At 44.9% G+C, this 21,188-nt stretch overlaps 1 protein-coding gene across 1 annotated transcript in view; it reads right to left on the minus strand.

The window, feature by feature from the left end:
- Rsph3b (radial spoke 3B homolog (Chlamydomonas)) overlaps nucleotides 1-21,188 on the minus strand; it is a 43,641-nt gene that overhangs the window by 6,303 nt on the left and 16,150 nt on the right. Inside the window, exons 3-4 of the mRNA NM_001083945.1 lie at nucleotides 2,939-3,080; nucleotides 260-405 (exon numbers count right to left, since the gene is read on the minus strand). Coding sequence (NP_001077414.1) covers nucleotides 260-405; nucleotides 2,939-3,080 — 288 coding nt within the window. The remainder of the gene's footprint in view (nucleotides 1-259; nucleotides 406-2,938; nucleotides 3,081-21,188) is intronic.

Below are 21,188 nucleotides of genomic sequence, written 5' to 3' on the forward strand. Positions count from 1 at the left end.
GAAGTAAACATGTAGGCAAAATTGAATGTGTAAAAATGTGTGTAACAAATTTATTTTTCATCAGAAAGTAGAAATAATCAAAATATTGTACTTGAAAACATTTCTTGGTACTACAGGATAAAACTACTATAGGTAATATCTGGAAAGAAATCAGAAAACCGAGCCTGATTGTGAAGTGGCTCTTGCTCTGTGATGCTCTCCCCGAGCCTATCTTGATGCCATTTTTCAAGTCCGAGGGAAGCAAAGGGGTGCACTGTACCTCTCCTCCCAGGATCTGAGTGGCCACATCTTTGCCAGTTTTGGCAGGAATGAAGAGGGGTGTGGGTGGTCTGTCCAGAAACGCATCTGTCTGGCATTCCATGTCGACTTCAACTATGCGATCAGCAATTTCTTCAAGGTATAATTCTAGAAAGAACATTATGTATGGAGCTTACAATTAATTATGGTCTACTTTTGGCATTAAATATCAGCTCACTCCAAACAGAACTAAGTTACCAGGCACGGTGGCACATATCTGTAAATCTCAGCACTTAAAAGGCTGAGGGAGGACGATCTCTATTCTAAGCCAACCCAGGATCAGCAGTGAGCATGAGCGCAACTCTCAGAACAACAAATAAAGCCCTAAACCCAAACGATACCGAATAAAATGAATTAGAAAATAAATCTTAGAATCAAAGTGCTCAAATGTGGGGCTCATTTTATACACTGAGCTAAGAACATTCATCATGGCTGAAATGCCCTGGACTTTTCATTGTAAAGTGAGACTAAAGGAGAACGGGAGACCATAGGTTTCTGAGATGCAAAGTTAACAGCACCTGGCAGAGACGGCATCTTTAGTAAATACAGCATTGGCTCTAAGTGAGTTAGGTGCCTGGGAATTTTAAGAATCATGCACCAAACCACCCTGCTCTTTGGTATTCTCCCTATGCATAGTTTAGAAACAGACACGTGCAGACGCGTGTCACATTAATACCTCGATGAGGCAGGGTGGCAGGACCATGAGAAGAACTTGAACACTGGCATTAAATACTGAATCCAGGATTCAGCCAAGATACAGCCATCTGCCCTCAGTCTCCTCATGTGTAAGAAGGATCAGAGTTACTTCTCACATAGACTCCGTTTAACACGAGAGTAACCGTAAAGGGCCAGAGGCAAAGGTAAATAAAAAGTAGGGGCTCTATCAGTCAATATTCAGATGGTATGAACCTCGTCTTGAGGGGCCCCCTTACACACACACACACACACACACACACTAGCAAAGCTCTCATGTTTTGAGCTTACAATTTTGAGTTGGTCACACTCACAGCTTTTAGACACACCTAGGCCCAACACGAAGTCTCTGCTGTCAGAATCACTGACATCCACTCGTTCTAGGCTTGGCTTGCGAGCAGGGGAAGCAGTGCGGTTCACTCTTTCTGCTTTTGCTTTAGAATAATCATGGTGATCTGCCCATGGCTGTTACTGGATGGAAGGGAATCTCAGGTGATAGCAGTCTAAAGAAAACCCCACGTACTGTCAGATCACAAAGTTCTGTGAACAGGAAATGCCTTGTCCAGCACGGCCTGGTCCTGAGAACCTGACTGGGGCAGTGAGGGAATTAGACACACAGACACATGTACAGAAAGGCTGGGCTCAGGTGGGCTATGCCACTCTGATGGAGTGGCACCCCACGTATCACAGCAACCCAGAGTCTCAGCACACTCACTATTTATGCTCATCATGGAATGGAGTGGGAAGTGGTTAGCTAGTGTCTGTAGCAAGCAGTCTCAGGCTGTACATATCTGGGAGGAGAAGCTGCAGTTGCTTGGTTTTGCACACACTGGTCAATCACTTATAAACACATACTTGCACACAGTCAAAATTCACACTCAAAGCAGAAGGCTTTGCCAATTTGCCGAGGGGCCGGAGCACATGTCAACAATACACATTTACTCAGAACTTCATCTGCTGCTACACATCCACTCAGGGTTCCTGTGTTATGGACACCCTCAGTCATTGCCTCCTCAGCGCCCTACAAGGAAAGTCTTTGCAGTTGAGAGGGAGACAAGCAGGGATCCTGGAACCTGCTTTGGAGGCACCTGTGTGCAAAGTCAAAGAGAGTGAAGGAGGTAGGCCAGTGTGAAAGATGACTGAAAATGAGTGGGTTCATGCTCCCGGAAAGACAAGTAAAATGTCTACACAGAGCTGCAATGCTCTTTTCAGCCTTGAAAAAAAAGTAACTCAAGTTGGGTTGTGAGTAATAATCCTACTTTGAGATTGTGCTGACTAATTTTATGTCAACTTGACATAGGCTGGAGTCATCTGAGAGGAGGATTTCAATAGAGAAAATGCTTCTGTAAGACTGGGCTGTAGGCAATCCTCTAGGGCATTTTTAAAAATTAATGATTGACAAGGGAGGGCCCTGCCCATTGTAAATGCTACCATCCCTGGGCTGGTGGTCCTGGATTCTATATGAAAGCAGGCTGAGCAAGCCATTGGGATGTAAGCCAGTAAGCAGCACCCCTCCCATGGCCTTTGCGTCAGCTCCTCCAGGTTCCAGCCCTGCTTGAGTTCCTGTGAGGACTTAGTTCAGTGATGGACTACAATGTGGAAGTTTGAGCCTATAAATAAACTCTTTCCTCCCCAAGTTGCTTTGGTCGCGGTGCTTTATCATGGCAACAGTCATCCTCACTAAGACAGTCATATAATATGTGGAAAGGGCTGAGAGAATTTGTAGTCAGGGCACGCCTCTGTCAAATCCAAATCCCTCCTAGTATTTCTGACACTATAATGATATATGATTTACATATTTGTTTACTAAGCAGACTTCCCTCCCATATAACAGGGAGAGATTGACAAACACATGGTGAACATGAATATTATAAGGGATAAAGTGTACGCGCCAGTGCATTGCCACGAGCAGCGACTGAGCTGTGACACCAGGGGTGTGGCCCTGTACCTGTTTGTATGTCCACATGCTTTCTGCCCTCCACGGGCTCAGGCGTTCGTGGTTTGAGCTGCTCCTGGGCTCGTTTTCTGGCAAGAGCCCTTCTCCTGGCCTGCTGCTGTCGCTGAAGCTCTAGAGGATCAGGCTGTCCAGGCTGAGAGAAACAGACAAGGCTTAGAAATACTAGACATCACTTCTAAAAGCAGAGAGCTGCAGCCACGGACCAAGCTGCTCCTGGCTAGCAGCAGAGCTTGTGTCAGCAGCAAATGGCTCCTGATGACTGCGGCATGCCGAGGGTGTGATGAGGGCAATTTGGCAGGAATGTGGTCAGGTGATGCAAAGCTCACAGCAAATGCACACTGGCACACATGGGTACAGAGTCCTAGATAACCGCATTTTCCCTCCATCAAGTACTTTTACCACCAGTTCCTCTGGTGCCTAGTAAAACGTGTGTGTGTGTGTGTGTGTGTGTATGTGTGTGTGTAGTCTGTTATAGAAAACTTGAGTGGGTAGTAAAGAATTTAAAAGCCATTAGTTTTTTTTTTTTAATCTGAATTCAATGGAATAGATTTCCCTTAAATTTTTTTATCAGTTCAGTTCAAAGAGAAAACATCCTGAGTCTGAAGAAAGCATCTTCAAGTGCATAAGACCAGCCGACCAGCGCTGGAAACACCACCGGTTTTAACTCAGCACAATTATGAAAGGATAGTGTTTTGAATGAAAAGTTTCAATATTTGAAATTTTAATCAATTTTAAGTCTTGTGTGTAGCTGTATATTGTATATGTGCAAATTCATGTCCGTGAATGTGAGCCTGTAGTACATGTGCCACGGCCGGAGGACAACACTGGGTGTCATCCTCAGAAATGCCACCACCACCTTTGACACAGGGTTTCTCACTGGCCTGAGTTGACTCATTAGGCTAGAGCGGTGTCTAGCGGGCCCTGGAGATCGTCCTGTCTGCACCTTCCCAGTTCGGGGATACCAAGTGTGCTCCCCCATGCCCAGCAGTTTTTAGAGATCAGACTCAAGCCCTCATGCTTAGACACATCTGTCTGAGCATCTCCCAGCCCTCATGTTTTTATTTTTAATCAACATAAAGGAACTGTACATATTTCCAGGTTACAGGGTGACATTTCAACATACATACACAATGTGTAGTGATCAGATTCTAACAACGAGCATATCTGTCATTTCCTTGCCTTGGTAATACTTATGTCTTGTTAACTATTTTTTAAAATGGCATACACTAGGGGTCCTACAGCACAAAACACCTTGAACTCGACTTGCTTTTTTCTAAGACTTTACCTGAGTCATCTATGTTGCTATCATGTCCCAGTAACATACCTGCCTGCCCCTACTTGTTTCAAGACTCCTTTTATTTTTACTTACATGCATGTGTGTGTGCGTGTGCATGTGCACGTGTGTTTGTGTGTGCAGGTGCTGGGGGCTATTAGAGGGCATTAGATTACCATGGAGCTGGAGTTACAAGTAGTTATGAGTCACCCCACATTGGTGTTAGAAAACAAGCTTGATCCTGTTAGCTGCTAAGCCACCTTCCCCTCCCCTACGCCACACCTCTGCCTTCGCTGAGTACAAGCTGGCTGGCTGTATACATAGGATTGTCATCATTTAACTCATGAAAAAAAACCATTAAGAATATGACACTACAAGTTACTATGCAGGCTTATATTCAGAGTTTCAACTTCTATTTGATACATATAGATGCAATTGTAAGTTTGAATGTATCTTTCTATTTCTATAAACCCTTGAAGCCCTTATTGTCAATTTTTAAATGTCAGTGTGGTAGTAGGTATGTAGTAACTATATCACCACAGCTTAAAACTGTATTTCCCACATGGCTAATGCTACATCTTCTCTCTGGCTCATAACTTTTGACATTTTCTAGTTGGTTTGCCTATTTTTTAGCTTTCAAGTTTTGAGAATTATATATTTTCAATATAAGCCCGTTGTCAGCATGCTGTTTACCTGCTGGAGTGTGTAAAGTTTTGTAGTTTGCCCTTCTGTTTCCTTACAAGGCCTGTCATCAGTCCAACTTTGTTTCTATGCTAGCCACCCTCCCAGGATTATACAAATTCTTTTATATTTCACATTTAAATCCATTTATTTGCATTTTTCTCCTCATAGCTTCTTTGAAACAAGGCCTCCCTATATAGCTTAGACCAGTGACAACCTCATGACCCCTTTGCCTCAGCATCCCAAGTGCCCCTGCTCTTTCTACTTAGGACTGGTATTTGGAGTCTGTGGTGATTACAAAGAAGTTTTAGTATTGTTTTCTATTTCTGCTAAGAATGTGATTGAGATTTTGATGAGAATTACATGGAAATCTTTATACCACCTTTGATAACAAACATTTTTACATTATTATACCAATCCATGAGCATGGTATGTCTTCCCATTTTGCACTGTTAACTTTAATTTCTTTCTTAAGTGTAGACATCTTTCTCTTGGGTCTCTTTCTATGCTTTGAGGCTATTGTTAATGGAAGTTTTTCCTGATTCTTTCTCTGCAAGCTTGTCATTGTTGTGTTGCTGAAGTGTCTGTCAGGTCTCTGGTGGCATCATTAGGGTCACTGAGGTATAGGGAGCAGTGTAGTTTTGTTTCTTTGTTGTGCTCTCCCCTGGCTCTGGCATCAAGAAATACCAGTTTTCTAGAGAAGGTGTGATCGTCTTCCTTTGTATGTTGTGACTACTTTGAGGAGCACTGCTCGGCTCGTTCTTCAAGGTTAGGGACAATTTGGCAGTGACTCCATCTAGCCCTTACAGTTTCTTTAGGGAAACTTTATTACTGCTTCAATCTCATTACTTGTTATGGGTCTGTGTAAATTACTCATCTCTGTGATTTAACTTTGGTAAGTCATTTGCGTTTTTATCCATTTTTCTAGATTTTCCATTGTTTTACTTTAATTATTATTTTTATATATGGGTATTTTGCATGCATACACATGTGCATCATGTAATTGCCCAGTGCCTTCAGAAGCCAGAAGAGGACAACAGACCCCTGGAATTGGACTTACATATGGCTGTGAGCTGCCATGTCAGCGCTGGAAACACAAACTAAACAAATAGCTTTTAGAGTCTTTCAGTACTCCTCAAAGTTGTCTACAATATACAATGGAGGATTATCATATCTGCTATAAAGAGGCAGTATGGCCCCAAGGCCAAAGCCAGATGAGGACACAACAGAAGCAAACAACAAACCAACTTTCCTGATGAACACAGACACAACATTTCCCAATAAAATTCTTGCAAATCTTTTTCAACAACGTATTTAAAAGGATACTTACCATGACCAAAAACAGGTCCTCTGGAAGATCAGCCACTACTCTTAAATAATGAGCCAGCTCTCTCCAGACCCAATACTTTCCATTAAAAAAGCAAAACCAAGGGGGCTGGAGAGATGGCTCAGTGGTTAAGAGCACTGACTGCTCTACCAGAGGTCCTGAATTCAATTTCCAGCAACCACATGGTGGCTTACAACCATCTGTACTGGGATTCGATGTTCTCTTCTGGTGTGCATGAAGACAGTAACAGTGTACTCATACATAAAACAAAACAAAACAAAACAAAACCAAAAAAAAAAAACCCAAAAAAACTCCAAACCCCCAAAACATATACTTTCAAAGTATTCCCCAATGGTTGTCTGGATTTTGTAAACTCCCACTTTTATTAAAAGTTTTATTAATTAGCTTTTCTCTTTTTTTCTGGTTAGTTTGGTTAGAGTCTGTCAATCTTGCCTGTTCTTGCAAGAACTTTGTGTTGATGGAATCTCCTTCACTGACCTCTGACCTGGTCCTTTCGTGTTTCTTGTCACTTATCACTGTTAGCTTTGGCTTGCTCTTGTTCTTCTCATTCTTGAGGCACATCATTAGGTCACTTATTTGAGATCTTTGATTGTTGCTGTTGTTAGTTTTGAGACAGGCATTTTTCTTTGTAATGGAGATTGGCATGGAACTCCCTATTTATACAAAAGCTGGACTTGAAGTCTTAGTGTTCTTCCTGTCTTAGCCTCTCAAATGCCAAGACGACACGCGCATGCCACCATATCCACTTTCTCTTGATCTAATTTAGTTATGAACTCCCTCTCATAACTGCCTCTCTGATTTCTACAGTACACCTGGGGTATTCAAGAGTGTGCTGTTCAGTCTTCAAGAATTTATTTCAGTAGGGTTCCCCCCTTTAAGTCCAATTATTTTGATTCTTGTGGATTGTTTTATTATTTTAAAATGTTTAATGAACATTAAAAAGGGAATAATTCAAAACACAATAAAAGGTCAGAGGGCACTGATTAGAGAGGTAACTTATAGCTTTAAGGACACTTTCGAAACTAGTCATACCATTGAAAAGCGCCTCTCTTTTCTTTGTGACCTACGATGTGGTCTACTTCAGAGAAAGTCCAGGGGTGGTTGGAGGGAGTGCATATTCCATTTTGTTGGGTGGATTATTCTGTCAATGTTAGGTCCATTTGATCTATGGTACAGTTTAACCACGAAGTTGATTGATTTTTAGTTTTAATGTCCTATCTAAAGATGAGAATGGGGTATTGAGACTATCTACTCTTATTAAAGACCCACAAGGCCTATTATGTTCATTTGTATTTGTTTTACAAAACAATGTATGACACACATATGTATTTATAACTGTTGTATCTTGGTGGACTATTCTCTTTGTTAATGTACAGTGGCCTTCTTCATCTCTTCTGACTGACTTTGGTTTGCAGTTGGCTTTATTACATGTTAGTGCAATGGCTGGGAAATTCCCCATAGCTTTCAGGACTGCCAATATGGAGGGTCTCAATGAGGGCAAATCCAGTATAGGTCTGTCTATATGTGTGTTTCTATCACTATGATAAACTCCCTGCTTCCTGTCTGTCCCCATGTAGTTTCTGTGTGGTGCAAGCAGTTTGGCATGAATGTTGGAGGCTTGTGTACTGAGTGTCTGTGGGGCACTGTGGTCTGTGCCATTCTTTGTAAATTCTGAGTCGTACCACATTTGTAATTCTGTTCAAATTACAGAGAAAAAGGCTCCAAATCTATATCTGTGGCCATGAGTAGTTAAGATAGACATGTCAGGGGGCTGTGGCCACATGGGGCCAGCAGCCATCCTGAGCCTCAATCTGGGGTGACCATGGGCTCAGGCAGAGGCCAGGAAGCTGATTCCTGACTCCAGAGGGGAAGTCCACCAATAACTAAGCAACTACTGATGTTTGCTTTCCCCTAACTTGACCAGCCTGGGATTTTAACACTGTTGAAGGTAAGAGGAGGCTTAGTTTACAGTCAGGCTCTGCTGGCAGGTTTCAAGGTGGTCACAAAATGGACCCCAAATTTGGCCAAAGTGTATGACATTAGGCAGGGAGAAAAGTGAGAACCCTTCAGCTTTCTTAGAGAGGTCATAGAAGCTCTCAACAATACACTCCCATGGACTCTGAATCACTAGAAGCAAACACAGCAGTAGCTCCAGCTTTTATTAATCAGGTAGCACCAGATATCAAGAGAAAGTTCCAGAGGGTTGAGAGGTTGGTGGAAAAGAGTCCGAGGGACTTAGTGACAGTGGCAGACAGAGTGTTTAGTGGAAAAGAGACTGCAGAGGAGAAGCAAATGAGAGGACAGAGGCAACAAACTCGTGACCTGGCAAAGATCCTGTTGGCAGCCATGGCCAAACCACAAGACCATAGGAGATACCTAAAACAGATAGCTTCTGAAGGAGGAGGTAAGGGGGGCCCTAAGGAATGAGAATGCCTCCTCTTAACAACTAATTTACCTATTGTAAAGAGAAGGGCCACTGGGCCAGGGAATGCCCCAAGAAGAAGTCTATCCAAATCCCGTCCTTAGAAGATGAAGAATGGGGCAATGGCATTCGGATTCCCCTCCCTGAGCCCAGGGTAACTCTAAAAGTGGAGGGGAAACCTACCAACTTCCTGTTGACAGCAGAACCCAACATTCTGTCTTGCTGAAGCCTGAGGGTAAAGGTTCTTCAAAGAAATCCTGGGTCTGAGGGGCAACAGGAATTCAACAGTACGCATGGACTACCAGAAGAACAGTGGGTTTGGGAGTGGGGAAGGTAACCTCATTCCTTGTTGTACCTGAATGCCCCTACCCTCTATTGGGGGAGAGATCTGTTGACAAAAATGAGGGAGGGCACAACTACATTTTTGCTCAGAAGGAGCCAAACTATTAGATTCAGAAGGGAAGCTCATTCATGTCCTTACCACCTCTCTAGCAGAACAATACCAGTTGTTTGAGCCCCTCCCCACCTCAGAGGATGAAATTACTACTTGGCTAGATGGCTTCCTCAGTGCTTGGGAGAGACAGGAGGAGTTGGGATGGCTAATTATCGGACCTCAATTTGGATTTAGCTCAAGCCAGGAGCTGAGCCTGTATGGGTCCGACAGCACTCCATGCCCCTGATTGCTAAGGAAGGTGTTGCTCCCCATATCAGTAGGCTATTCAATGTGGGGATCCTGAGACTATGTTAATTGGCCTGGAACACCCCTCCTCCTACTAGTCAAGAAGCTTGGAACTAATGACTATAAACAGCTACAAGATTTAAGAGAGGTAAGCAAGTTATGGCTATCCACTCAACAGTCTCTAATCCGTATACCCTCCTGTGTGCTTTTCCTCCTGAGCAGCAATGGATTGACAGCTTTATTATCTTAGAATTTTCCAGATAACACAATTGCTGGGTGCAGAATCTCCTGCCCTAACCTTATCAGCTAGCCTATATTAGCCATCTGCTGGTAGCAGAAACCACTGGTTCTAACTACCTTACATGGTTCTTGTGTACTTATCTGCTATCGTTCCAAAGCATGGCCAGAAAGCTTCTGAAAGACTCCGAGAGTAGCCCCTCGCTCAGTCCTCAGGACAATAGCGGACACCCAAGAACTCACGACAGACTGAGCTTGTTGCAAACCACATGAGGCTTTATTCGGGGAAAGCCAGAGCTCTGGGGACGACTCATATCCCACGCAGGGGTAGAGGAGTCGTCCTCGAGGGGAAAGAGTTCCCAGTTTTTATAGGCCCTCAGGGGGGAAAGAAGAAGGGGGAGATTAGGGGATTTCCAGATCTAAACAATGTCTATTCTCAAGAAATGGGTATGGGAGGGGTACAAGGAAAGAGTCTAATGAAGGTGCAGCAATGGGCACACACCTGGTCAGAACATTGGCAGACACACAGGTTCAAGGAGTGGCCAGAGCATTGTGCACCTCTATTTTTCTAAATCAGTGAAGCTAGTTCTGCTAACACTGACGTCTATCTTGCCAATTTCAGGGCTTCTGTGTCCTTTTACATTCTGCCAGGATCTTTCATTCCCCACTTCTTCTAGTTACTAGTTCTAATCTTAGAACTAAACTGCAACCTCTTTTTCAAGGTTCTGCAGAGACTGGTATTGTTGTCTTAATACTAACAGCTGGACAGCACCAATCCTCTCTCTAACAAAGGTCATTAGATTATTAAGAATTAGTGGGCCACACGTCAGCAGTAAGAGCAAAATTATTAGAGGGTCTATCAGAGTAGAAATGAGAGTGGTCAACCAAGGGGGTTTATTCTTTAGGAGCTCGCTTTACGTGAAAGGCATGAATAGATGCCTTCTTCTTTGACAGCAGTGGGGGTGGTCAGCAGCACGATGCAAGGGCCTTTTTAACAAGGTTTCAGATTCTCAGCTCGATGTCGTCAGACGAGAACTGCATCTCCCACCTGGAACTGGTGTGGTATCATCAAGTCTCCTGGTTCATAGGCCTCTTTGAGCTGCTCTCAGGCGGTGTTTCTGACCACTTCTAGGGCTTTTATGCATGTAAACAATGAAGGACCAGGGTTAAATTTTAAAGGATCTAACACTCTCTTTACTTCAGTGAGCGGGGGAGCCCCTCCCCCCCCATACAGGATTTCATATGGAGTAAGCTTAAATTTTCCTGGTGTGTTCTTAACACGGAACAAAGCAAAGGGAAGGAGGGCTGTCCAGTCATTCTCGCCGGTCTCTAAGATTAATTTAGTCAAGTTTTTTTTTTTCTTTTTACCTAGCCTGAACTCTGGGGTCTATAAACACAATGTAATTTCTAATCAATCCCCAGTTGGATGGCCAGTCCCTGACTCACCTGGGCAACAAAGGTGGGTTCATTGTCAGACCCTATTACCTTAGGTATTCCAAACCGAGGAAAAATTTCTTCTAGGATTTTCTTAACCACAACATTGGCAGTTTCTTTTTTGTTGGGTAGGCCTCCACCCATCCCGAAAAGGTATCTACAAAAACTTCCACTAGGAAACTGCTTCCGTCTGTGTACCAGTTTGGAACACCTGGCCACGGCTGGTCACATAGATCACTTTGCAGGCAGTATTGAGAATAGCAGGAGGAGCAAACACGACCCATTCAGTCAGCAGCAGCCTCTGGTAGTGAGTCATCCAGGCATTTGTCATCCATCGGTCTGGGGGCTGATGGATAATGCTTTCAAGAGAGTGGGGGGCTACCACAGTTATTTGCTGTCCCAGAGTTAATTTGTCAGCATCCTTAACGAGTAGGGCTACTGTAGCAACGGCCTTTAAACGTGTGGGCCATCCGCTGGCCACTGGGTCCAGCTTCTTAGACAAATATGCCACCGGCCTCTCTCACGGCCCTAGAGCCTGAGTAAGAACTCCTCTGGCCACCCCTGCCCTCTCATCAACATAGAGGATGAAGGGCTTGGTTAGATCTGGCAGTGCCGAGGCTGGCGCAGTCAGCAGGGCCTTCTTAATATTTTCAAAGGCTTTCTGATGTTCTGATGTCCATCTAAATTCTCCACTTTCCTTGGTGAGGGGGTACAGGGGGCGGCCAGTGTTGCAAACCCAGGTATCCAAAGTCTGCAGAACCCAGCGTTGCCCAAGAATTCTCTCACCTGTCTTGTAGTAGCCGGAGTTGGTATTTGAGTCACAGTCCTTTTTCTAGCCTCTGTCAGCCACCGTTTTTCATCCCGGAGGGTATATCTCAGGTAGACCACTTCCATCTGACATAGCTGGGCTTTTTTAGCAGAGGCCCGGTAACCCAACTCACCCAGTTCTGCTAGCAATCTCTTGGTCCCCTGCCAGCATTCTCTTCCGTGGTTGCAGCAAGGAGCAACATATTGAAGCAGAGTTACCTGGGAGTTTTCAGCTCAGAAGGAGGCTAAATCTCGATGTAGAGCCTCATCAAAAAGGGTGGGGGAGTTTTTGAACTCCTGGGGTAACCACATCCAGGTCAATTGTCCTGTTTGTCCAGTGTCAGGATCTCTCCACTCAAAGACGAATATGGGCTGGCTGGAGGAATGTAACTTTAGGCAAAAGAAAGCATCTTTTAAATCAAGTACTGTATACCATTTTCGCTCCGGAGGGAGTGAGCTGAGGAGGTTATAGGGATTAGGAACAGTTGGGTGAATATCTTGGACCCTCTTATTGACCTCTCTCAGGTCTTGGACTGGTCAGTAGTCACTCGTGCCAGGTTTCTCTACCGACAGTAAAGGAGTATTCCAGGGTGACTGGCAAGGTACCAAAATACCTAATTGTAATAGTCTCTGAATATGTGGCCTGATTCCATCTCTTGCTTTACGGCTCATTGGATATTGTTGCACTCCTATAGGGGTTGCATCCGTCTTCAGTCCCACAACCACAGGGGGAACTCTGACAGCCATTCCCATGCCTGCAGTCTCTGCCCATGCTCTAGGGAAAGCAGTCAACCAGTCTTTTAGGTCTGGCACCTCTGTTTGCTTTATGCCTTCATGCAATCGGTATTCTTCCTCAAGCTGCAGGGCTAAGACTACAGAGGTGGGAGATTCCCAAGTTACTCTCGGCCCTTCTTAGGTAAATCTGATCTGGGCCTTTAATTTAGTCAGAAGATTTCTTCCTAGAAGCGGTGTGGGACACTCAGGAATGACCAAGAAGGAATGACTCACTTGGCCTTTCTCCAGATCTACAGTGCATGCAGTGGTCCAGGGGTATTGTTTCTGACCAGTGGCTCCAATCACTATGGTTCTTTTATTTTTTAATTTTCTCAGTGGATGTTTCAACACAGAATGTTCTGCCCCTGTGTCAATTAAAAAGTCCATGGGAGTCTCTTTCACCATCAGGGTTACCCTAGGCTCGGGGAGGGGGCCTGAGCCCCGTCTCCCCTATTTATCATCTTTCAGAGTCAGGACCTTAGGGGCCCTTCCCTTTTTTTTTGGGCATTCTCATGCCCAATGTCCTTTTTCCTTGCAATAGGCACATTGGTCCTTCTCTAAAATCTTCTGGACAGATCTTCTTCTTTTAGGTCTGGGTTCCTTGTTGCCCAGGTAACCTGTCTATCTATTCTCTGGCCTGTTCCTTTCTTTACGTTCCCCTACTACTGAGGCCAAAATCCTGCTTAAATTCCTCTCCTGTCTTCTTTCCCTCTTATTTTCCCTTGGGATACACCTTCTGTGCCTCCTTAACTAAATCTTGTAAAGCCATGGCATGTAATCTTTAAAAGCCATAGCAACCGCAGCTTGTTAACCCTCAGAGGTCGGGTTAAAAGGAGTATAGTATCTATAAGCTTCTATCAATCTTTCTAGAAAAACAGATGGGGGCTCTGTAAGGCCCTGCATCACTTCTCTTACCTTAGCCAAATTGGTGGGGCGTCTCATCGCTCCCTTTAGACTAGAGCCCGGCCAGTAAACTGTCAACCTCTCCTTACCTTGTGCCGTGTTGTAGTTCTAATCTGGCCGGTCCAGAGGGAACCCAGCGTTCTAATTGTACAGATCAGCCAATGAGAAAGGCGAATATTGAAGGGTCTGCAGAGACTGCCTGTCTGTGGGCGGGTTACCCACAGCTCACAAAGGAAAAGGCAGAAGTGGTGTCAGGAGCTTCATCTGCTGGGGGACTCTGGGCTTGTTGGCTCCGGGTCCCAGCTGTAGGTCCTCCGTCCTCAGACTGTGCCTTTAGCAATCTCAGAGCCGGGTGCAGGGACTGCTTCTTAGGGCAGAAAGCGAGGGCACTGTGCTGACCCACTCGAGTGCATGGGAGCAGCCGGGGGAGGGCTCTGAGAGGCGTGGGGGAACCCATGGTTTGATTTATGGCGGTGAATTCTGAATGAGGTAAGGCTGTTGATCCAGGTGGGACCCAGGTCCACTCTGAAAAACAATGGCTTTAACTTCAAAGATAAGAGTAAACCAAAAGTCCCTTCTAGTGACCATTTTACATTAAAAGTCGGCTACTCGGAGGTGCAGAAAGTCTGCCAAGGTCCCTTCTTAATTTCTACTGAAAGATTATGGGCCCTTGATCTAACTTCAGTCCAGTGGTCTAAAGTCAAACTTAGGGGGGTCGTTACAGTCCGTCCAGTACCACGGAAAACACAAAACAAACACAGAAAACACACATACACACACTGACAAATACCTGAAAACAGACACAAAAAACAAATACACACTGACAAATGCCTGAAAACAGACACAAAAAACAAATACACACTGACAGATGCCTGTTTTCCATGAAACAGACAAAACCAACTCAGAAATGCAGACGGTCGAGGGAGTACACTCCCCGCCTCAGACGGACTCCTAGAGTCCTTCCCCTCGCTCAGGGCTTCAGAAATACAGATGGTCGAGGGAGTACACTCCCCGCCTCAGATGGACTCCTAGAGTCCTTCCCCTCGCTCAGGGCTTCAGAAATACAGATGGTCGAGGGAGTACACTCCCCGCCTCAGACGGACTCCTAGAGTCCTTCCCCTCGCTCGGGGCGTCCCCCAGAGCGAGCAGCAGCCGGTGATTCCAGCACATCTGCTGTTCACACTCAGTGCCTCATCCCGAGGCAAAGGTCTCTGTTTCTCACGAAACATCGTGGCTGCAAATTTCAGCACAGAACTTAGCCAGCTTACAGAAATATTTTTGGACAAAAAATTTCACCTCCAAGTGGGTCTTCGGAGACGTGGGTGGTCACGCTAATCCCGGACGAGCCCCCAAATGAAAGACTCCGAGAGGAGCCCCTCGCTCAGGCCTCAGGACAATAGCGGACACCCAAGAACTCACGACAGACCGAGCTTGTTGCAAACCACATGAGGCTTTATTCGGGGAAAGCCAGAGCTCTGGGGACGACTCATATCCCACGCAGGGGTAGAGGAGTCGTCCTCGAGGGGAAAGAGTTCCCAGTTTTTATAGGCCCTCAGGGGGGAAAGAAGAAGGGGGAGATTAGGGGATTTCCAGATCTAAACAATGTCTATTCTCAAGAAATGGGTATGGGAGGGGTACAAGGAAAGAGTCTAATGAAGGTGCAGCAATGGGCACACACCTGGTCAGAACATTGGCAGACACACAGGTTCAAGGAGTGGCCAGAGCATTGTGCACCTCTATTTTTCTAAATCAGTGAAGCTAGTTCTGCTAACACTGACGTCTATCTTGCCAATTTCAGGGCTTCTGTGTCCTTTTACATTCTGCCAGGATCTTTCACTTCCTCTCTCTCTATGTCTCCTCTCTTCCTCCTGGGATCTGGAAGTCCCACCTTTACCCTTCGCCCAGCAATGCCAACTAGCCTTCTTTATTGACACAATCAAGAACCAATTAGGGCTGGAGAGATGGTTCAGCTGGTTAAGAGCCATGACTGCTTTTCCAGAGGTCCTGAGTTCAATTTCCAGCAACCACACAGTGGCTCACAACCATCTGTAATGGAATCTGATGCCCTCTTTTGGTGTGTTTGAAGACAGCAACAGTATACCCACATACATAAGATAAAAAAATCTTTTTTTTTCTTTTTAATAGAACCAATTAGGGAATCCGCATCTCCCCCCCGCCCCTCCCCCCACACACAGAGGAACATAAAAAAAAAACCTTCAACTCCTTAAAGAAAGTCTTAATTTCTGCACCTACCTTGGGGTTGCCAGATATAACTAACCCCTTTCACCTCCTCATGGACAAGAGATCTGGGGTAGCAAAAGGGGTACTGATGCAGACTCTTGAGCTCTGGTGCTGACCAGTGGCCTACCTCTCAAAGAAATTAGACCCAGTGGCCAGAGACTCGTACCCTTGCTTACACATTATAGCTGTAATGGCCCTCTTGGTCAAGGATGCTGACAAACTGTCGTTGGGCCAAAGCCTAACCATCACCATACCTCATGCTATTGAAGGGGTACTTAAACAGCCTCCCACCCCAATTGATAGCTCACCAATGCCAGAATGACTCATCACCAGTCTCTCATCTTAAACCCTCCTAGAATAATCTTTCAGGTCCCAATGACCCTGTACCCAGCTACCCTGATGCCTGATCCAGATCTTGAAGAGCCACTGCATGACTTCTCAGAATCCTGGTCCATATCCAGGGTACTAGACAAGATCTTCAAGGTACCCCTTTGAAGGATGCAGAGACAACATGGTTCACTGATGGTAGTAGCGTCACTCAGGGCAGACAGAGGTATGCTGGGGCAGTGGTAGTCTCAAACACTGAGATCAATGGGCAGAGCCACTCCTGGCTCCAACACTAGCATGGGAAGCTGAATTAATAGCGCTAACCAAGGCATTAGAGTTGGGAAAAGATAAATGACTTAACATTTACATGGACAGCCGGTATGCCTTCGTTAAATATCCATGGGATTATTATAGGAGAGGCCTTTTGGTGGCAGAAAGAAAGACTATTAAGAATAAAGAGGAAATCCTCTCTCTACAGGGTTCTATGGGGACCTAAAAAGCTGGCCATCATTCACTGTTCAGGGCATCAAAAGGAAAGAGACTCCATCTCAGAGGGCAACAACAAGGCAGATAAAACAGCCTGGCGAGTGGCCCTAGAAACTGGGCCCATAAGGCCTTTGATTGCCCTAGACCCAGGAGATCCCACACTCCTTAATCAGCCTAATTATACTGGGCCAGAAACCTGTCCAAGTCTCAGTGTCATAAGGGATGGTGGAGGACAGCTTGCTGCAAACTAACTGTGCCAGACAAAAGAAGTCTACACATACTGAAAAAGATCTTCACACATGGGTCTGAAGAATGCAGGATTTAGTCTGCCAGTCCCACATCAGAATTAGAGATGCCAATTTGAAAAAAGCAGAATTTGTTAAGAACAGTAAGGCCTGTCAATTGAACAATGCAAGTGCCAATGAGAAGAATCCCAGTACTTGATACTGGGGCTCCAAGCCAAGAGTCTACTGGGGAATGGACTTCATGGAGGTAAACCCAGGAAAATTTGGGTACAAATATTTGCTGGTGTTCATAGACATCTTTTCAGGATAGACTGAAGCTTTCCCAACTAAGCATGAGACTGTGGAGACCGTAGCAAAGAAACCAATAGAAGACATTCTTCTAAGATACGGTTTTCCTAGGCTTATGAGGTCAGACAATGGACCTGCATTTGTGTCCCAGGTAAGTCAGGGATTAGCTAATATTCTGTGAATTGACTGGAAACTTCATTGTGCTTACACACCCCAGAGTTCAGGACGTCAAAAGGATGAATAGAACCCTAAAAGAGACATTTGTTTGTTTGTTTATTTAAATGAGTACACTGTCGTTGTCATCAGGCATGCCAGAAGAGGGTATCATATCCCATTACAGATAGTTGTGAGCCACCAGGTGGTTGCTGGGAAACGAACTCAGAACCTCTAGAAGAGCAATCAGTTCTCTTAATCACTGAGCCATCTCTCCAGCCCCTAAAAGAGACTTTAACTAAATTGACCTTGAAGACTGGTGGTGACTAGGTGACTCTTCTCCCCTTTGCCCTTTACAAGACTACAAAACTCCCCATACCAGATGGGACTCATCCCTTTAAAATTATGTTTGGTTCACCTCCCTTCATTATCTCCAACCTACTGCAGAGGTTATTGCAGAAGTAGATGATTGCCGATTACTGGATGATCTCGAAGGTGTCCAAGGATGCACAAGCATATTTGGCCTAAACTTCGTGCTCTCTATCTATGAAACAGGTCCACTTCCAGAGACCCACTGATTCCAGCCTGGAGATTAGGTCCTAGTCAAGAGACCAACAGTGGTCACTAGAGCTTCCCAGAAAAGTCCTTCTGACAATACCTATTGCCCTGAAGGTTGATGGAACTGTAGCATAGATTCATTATATTCACGCTTGAATTGCAGATCCATCTGCAGTTGAGGATGAGCTAGACCAGTGGAGAAAGAAGAAATGGAAGGCTATCAGGCCCCCTTCCAACCCTCTCAAGTGCAGGTTACAGCGATCCTGATAATGAGCTTCCTCGCTGCATGTACTGCAGAACCTAAGCCCTGCATTCTAAACAAACTAGCCCAGTTCATGCAACTTACGGTCATGAAAAGTCACCTCCAGTCCCTCCATAACAAAGCCTGTGAGCTCCGGAAGTCCCATTATTGGGCCTTCTAGTTACCAGAGAAAGGGGGGAATAAGAGACCAAATGTTTTGAGTTCAGACTCCATCTTCGAAAACCTGACCTAAGTTTACACTTGATCTTAGCCAAAAGGCTGAGAAGCAATCTGACCTAAGTTTAAACTCAAGTAAACTAACAGTGCGGTACCTAGCATCAGTTTCTAAGTTATCCCCCAACAAAACCTGAGCCTAGCTCCAGTTTGTAGGCTACCCCCAACAAGCCCGGCATCTCCAGGTTATTCTTCCTCAGCAAATCCAGCATTTAGCACAATTTTCTAGATTAATTCCCAACAAATCTGCACCTCCATGTTATAAGCCCACCCCTTGCCTAACAACCATCAATCAGGAGGAAAGCAGAAGTTACGTTTATGGTTTGGCTGCTAGCACTAGCCAATTTGCTAAAGACCAGATTGGCACCCCAATTAGGTGCTTGCCACTTTCTATAAAACCTTGTCTCCATGAATTGTTCAGGGCTTTTTTTTTTTTTTTTTTTTTTTTTAAGAGAAAAACATTCATTAAACCCAAGCTGGATCGAATAAAGACCCTGGTGTGATTTCATCAGATTGGCTCCTGACTGGTCTTTCCGGGTTTGTGAATACTTTCTTGGTACTACAAGATCTGATGTTTTTCTGATGTGTCTGTCTTTGTGGGTGAATTGTTTCCCTCTTATAGCTTTTAATACCATTTCTCTGCATTGTATTTTTGATATCTTGAGTAAAACTGTCCAATTACATCGTGCATTTTTTTTTCTTCAGCCGACTGCAAGAGGGTTTATTGTACATGAGCTACACTTGGCCACAAGAGAACAGAGCTAGTCCAGAGTGCCGGGGGTCCAGGACAGAGGGCCAGAGGACTATTTTGGTTGTAAGAAAGGGGGTCATTTCCCCAGGCGATCGCAGCGAGGTGACGTTGAAGGTCTACCGAGACTCATTACCGGCAGCACACAGTCCGACAGCTTGTCCCAGCGTCCCTCACTTCTGCTCCTCCGGGCTTGCTTCGTGGGTGCACGGGCTGGCTTACTTGGACCTCTGTCTCATCTTTCTTTCTTCTCTTGCGCTTCAGCCTGCGCATTCTCTTCTTCCGCCACTTTGCTTTCATGGCGCAGGAATCTTCAAGGAAGATGGTGCTGAGACCAAGCAACATTGTGTATTTTACTTGTAATTAACTTGTGCCACTCTCTCAGGTGGCTCACAATCATGCTCCAACTCCAGACCTGATGCTTCTGGCCTTCAATGGCACCTACACACAAGTACTTACACACAACTTAAAAAATAGATCTTTGTATAAGAATTAATGTTTGCATATTATATTTTCTTCCTTCCTTTTACTTTTGACATAATTATAACTAAAGGGATTGTTCTTACACACAGAGTGTAGCTGGATCATGTTTATAATCTCTGCCAACTTCTAACTGCTTTATTTAGACTATTTATGTTTAACAAAGTCATTGATAAAACTGTATCAGATGATAGGATGTAGACTGCTATTTTTGTTTCCCATTTGTTCACTGTTTTAAATTTCTATTTTTTTTTGCACTTCTCTGGGTATCATAAGTGTTATAATTTCATTTAGAATAGGCATCTCTTTTTGTTTTTCAGGGCTGGGATCAAATCCAGGGCCTCCTGCCCATTAGCCCTCTCAGGGCTCAGGTGCTTTGAGTTGTTCTCACTTCTATCTTACATCTGAATGGCTCCATTCGTTAAAAAAAGGCACAGCTCCACCTAGCCGGCCAGGCACCCTGCCTTCCGGCTACTTCCTTTACACGGGAGATTCAAATGTTTCCTCTGAATATCCTGTGATCTCCTCTCAATCATTGCATGGCCTCCCGGAACAAAAGCCTTGAGCTCAGGTAAATGGCTTGATATTGACCAATTAAAGTTTCCCATGGGAGATCTGCTAGCATAGCACCAATGATATTTTCAGTTAACATGTTTCTCTCCAGCTCCTTTCAAGACCTTTTAGGTTTTGAAAGTTAGATTCCGACGTGGCTTGGTGTGTTTGACTTCTCTGTGGGGTTTACTTACAGTGACCGAATCTCTTCAATCTTGTGTTGGTTGCTAAGTTTGTGGGATTTTCAAGCATTCTTTATTCTCATATTTTCTGTTTCATATGGTTTATTGTCTTCTGAGTCCACCAGTTCCTGTGAGCATTGCCTCTGATGCACTGCTGACTGTGTTTCTTTGCTTTGTTTTGTTTTTCAGTTTTTCAAGACAGGGTTTCTCTGTGTAGCCCTGGCTTTCCTGGAACTCACTCTGTAGACCAGGCTGGCCTTGAACTCAGAAATCCGCCTGCCTCTGCCTCCTAAGTGCTGGGATTAAAGGTGTGCGTCACCATGCCTGGCTCTGACTGTGTTTCTTATTCTGGTTATTTTAGTTTTTAGTTCTATAGTTTCCATTTGGTTCATTTTTATATTCCCTATTTCTCTGTTAAGCTGCTTATTCATTGGCATAAATTATTCATTAATTTTCACTTCTAGATAAAATATTCATGACTGCTTTAGAAGTCTCACAGTTCCCACACCTGAGGCATCACTTACGCCATCTAGACTGCTTATCTCATAAGAGACGATCGTGGTTTTTATGAATCACTCTTTATTGCCAGAGCTCTGGAGCTTTATGTGGAGAGACTTTACCCCGTACTCAATCTTTTCAGTAGAAAGGCATTCTTACTGCAGTGGGCGTGTGTGGTTCTGACTGCAGTGGGCCTGTGTGGTTCTGACTGCAGTGGGCGTGTGTGGTTCTGACTGCAGTGGGCGTGTGTGGTTCTGACTGCAGTGGGCGTGTGTGGTTCTGACTGCAGTGGGCGTGTGTGGTTCTGACTGCAGTGGGCGTGTGTGGTTCTGACTGCAGTGGGCGTGTGTGGTTCTGACTGCAGTGGGCCTGTGTGGTTCTGACTGCAGTGGGCGTGTGTCGTTCTGACTGCAGTGGGCGTGTGTGGTTCTGACTGCAGTGGGCGTGTGT

The sequence above is a fragment of the Mus musculus genome, chromosome 17 (assembly GCF_000001635.26).
Source record: "Mus musculus strain C57BL/6J chromosome 17, GRCm38.p6 C57BL/6J".
Taxonomy (NCBI): Eukaryota; Metazoa; Chordata; class Mammalia; order Rodentia; family Muridae; genus Mus; species Mus musculus.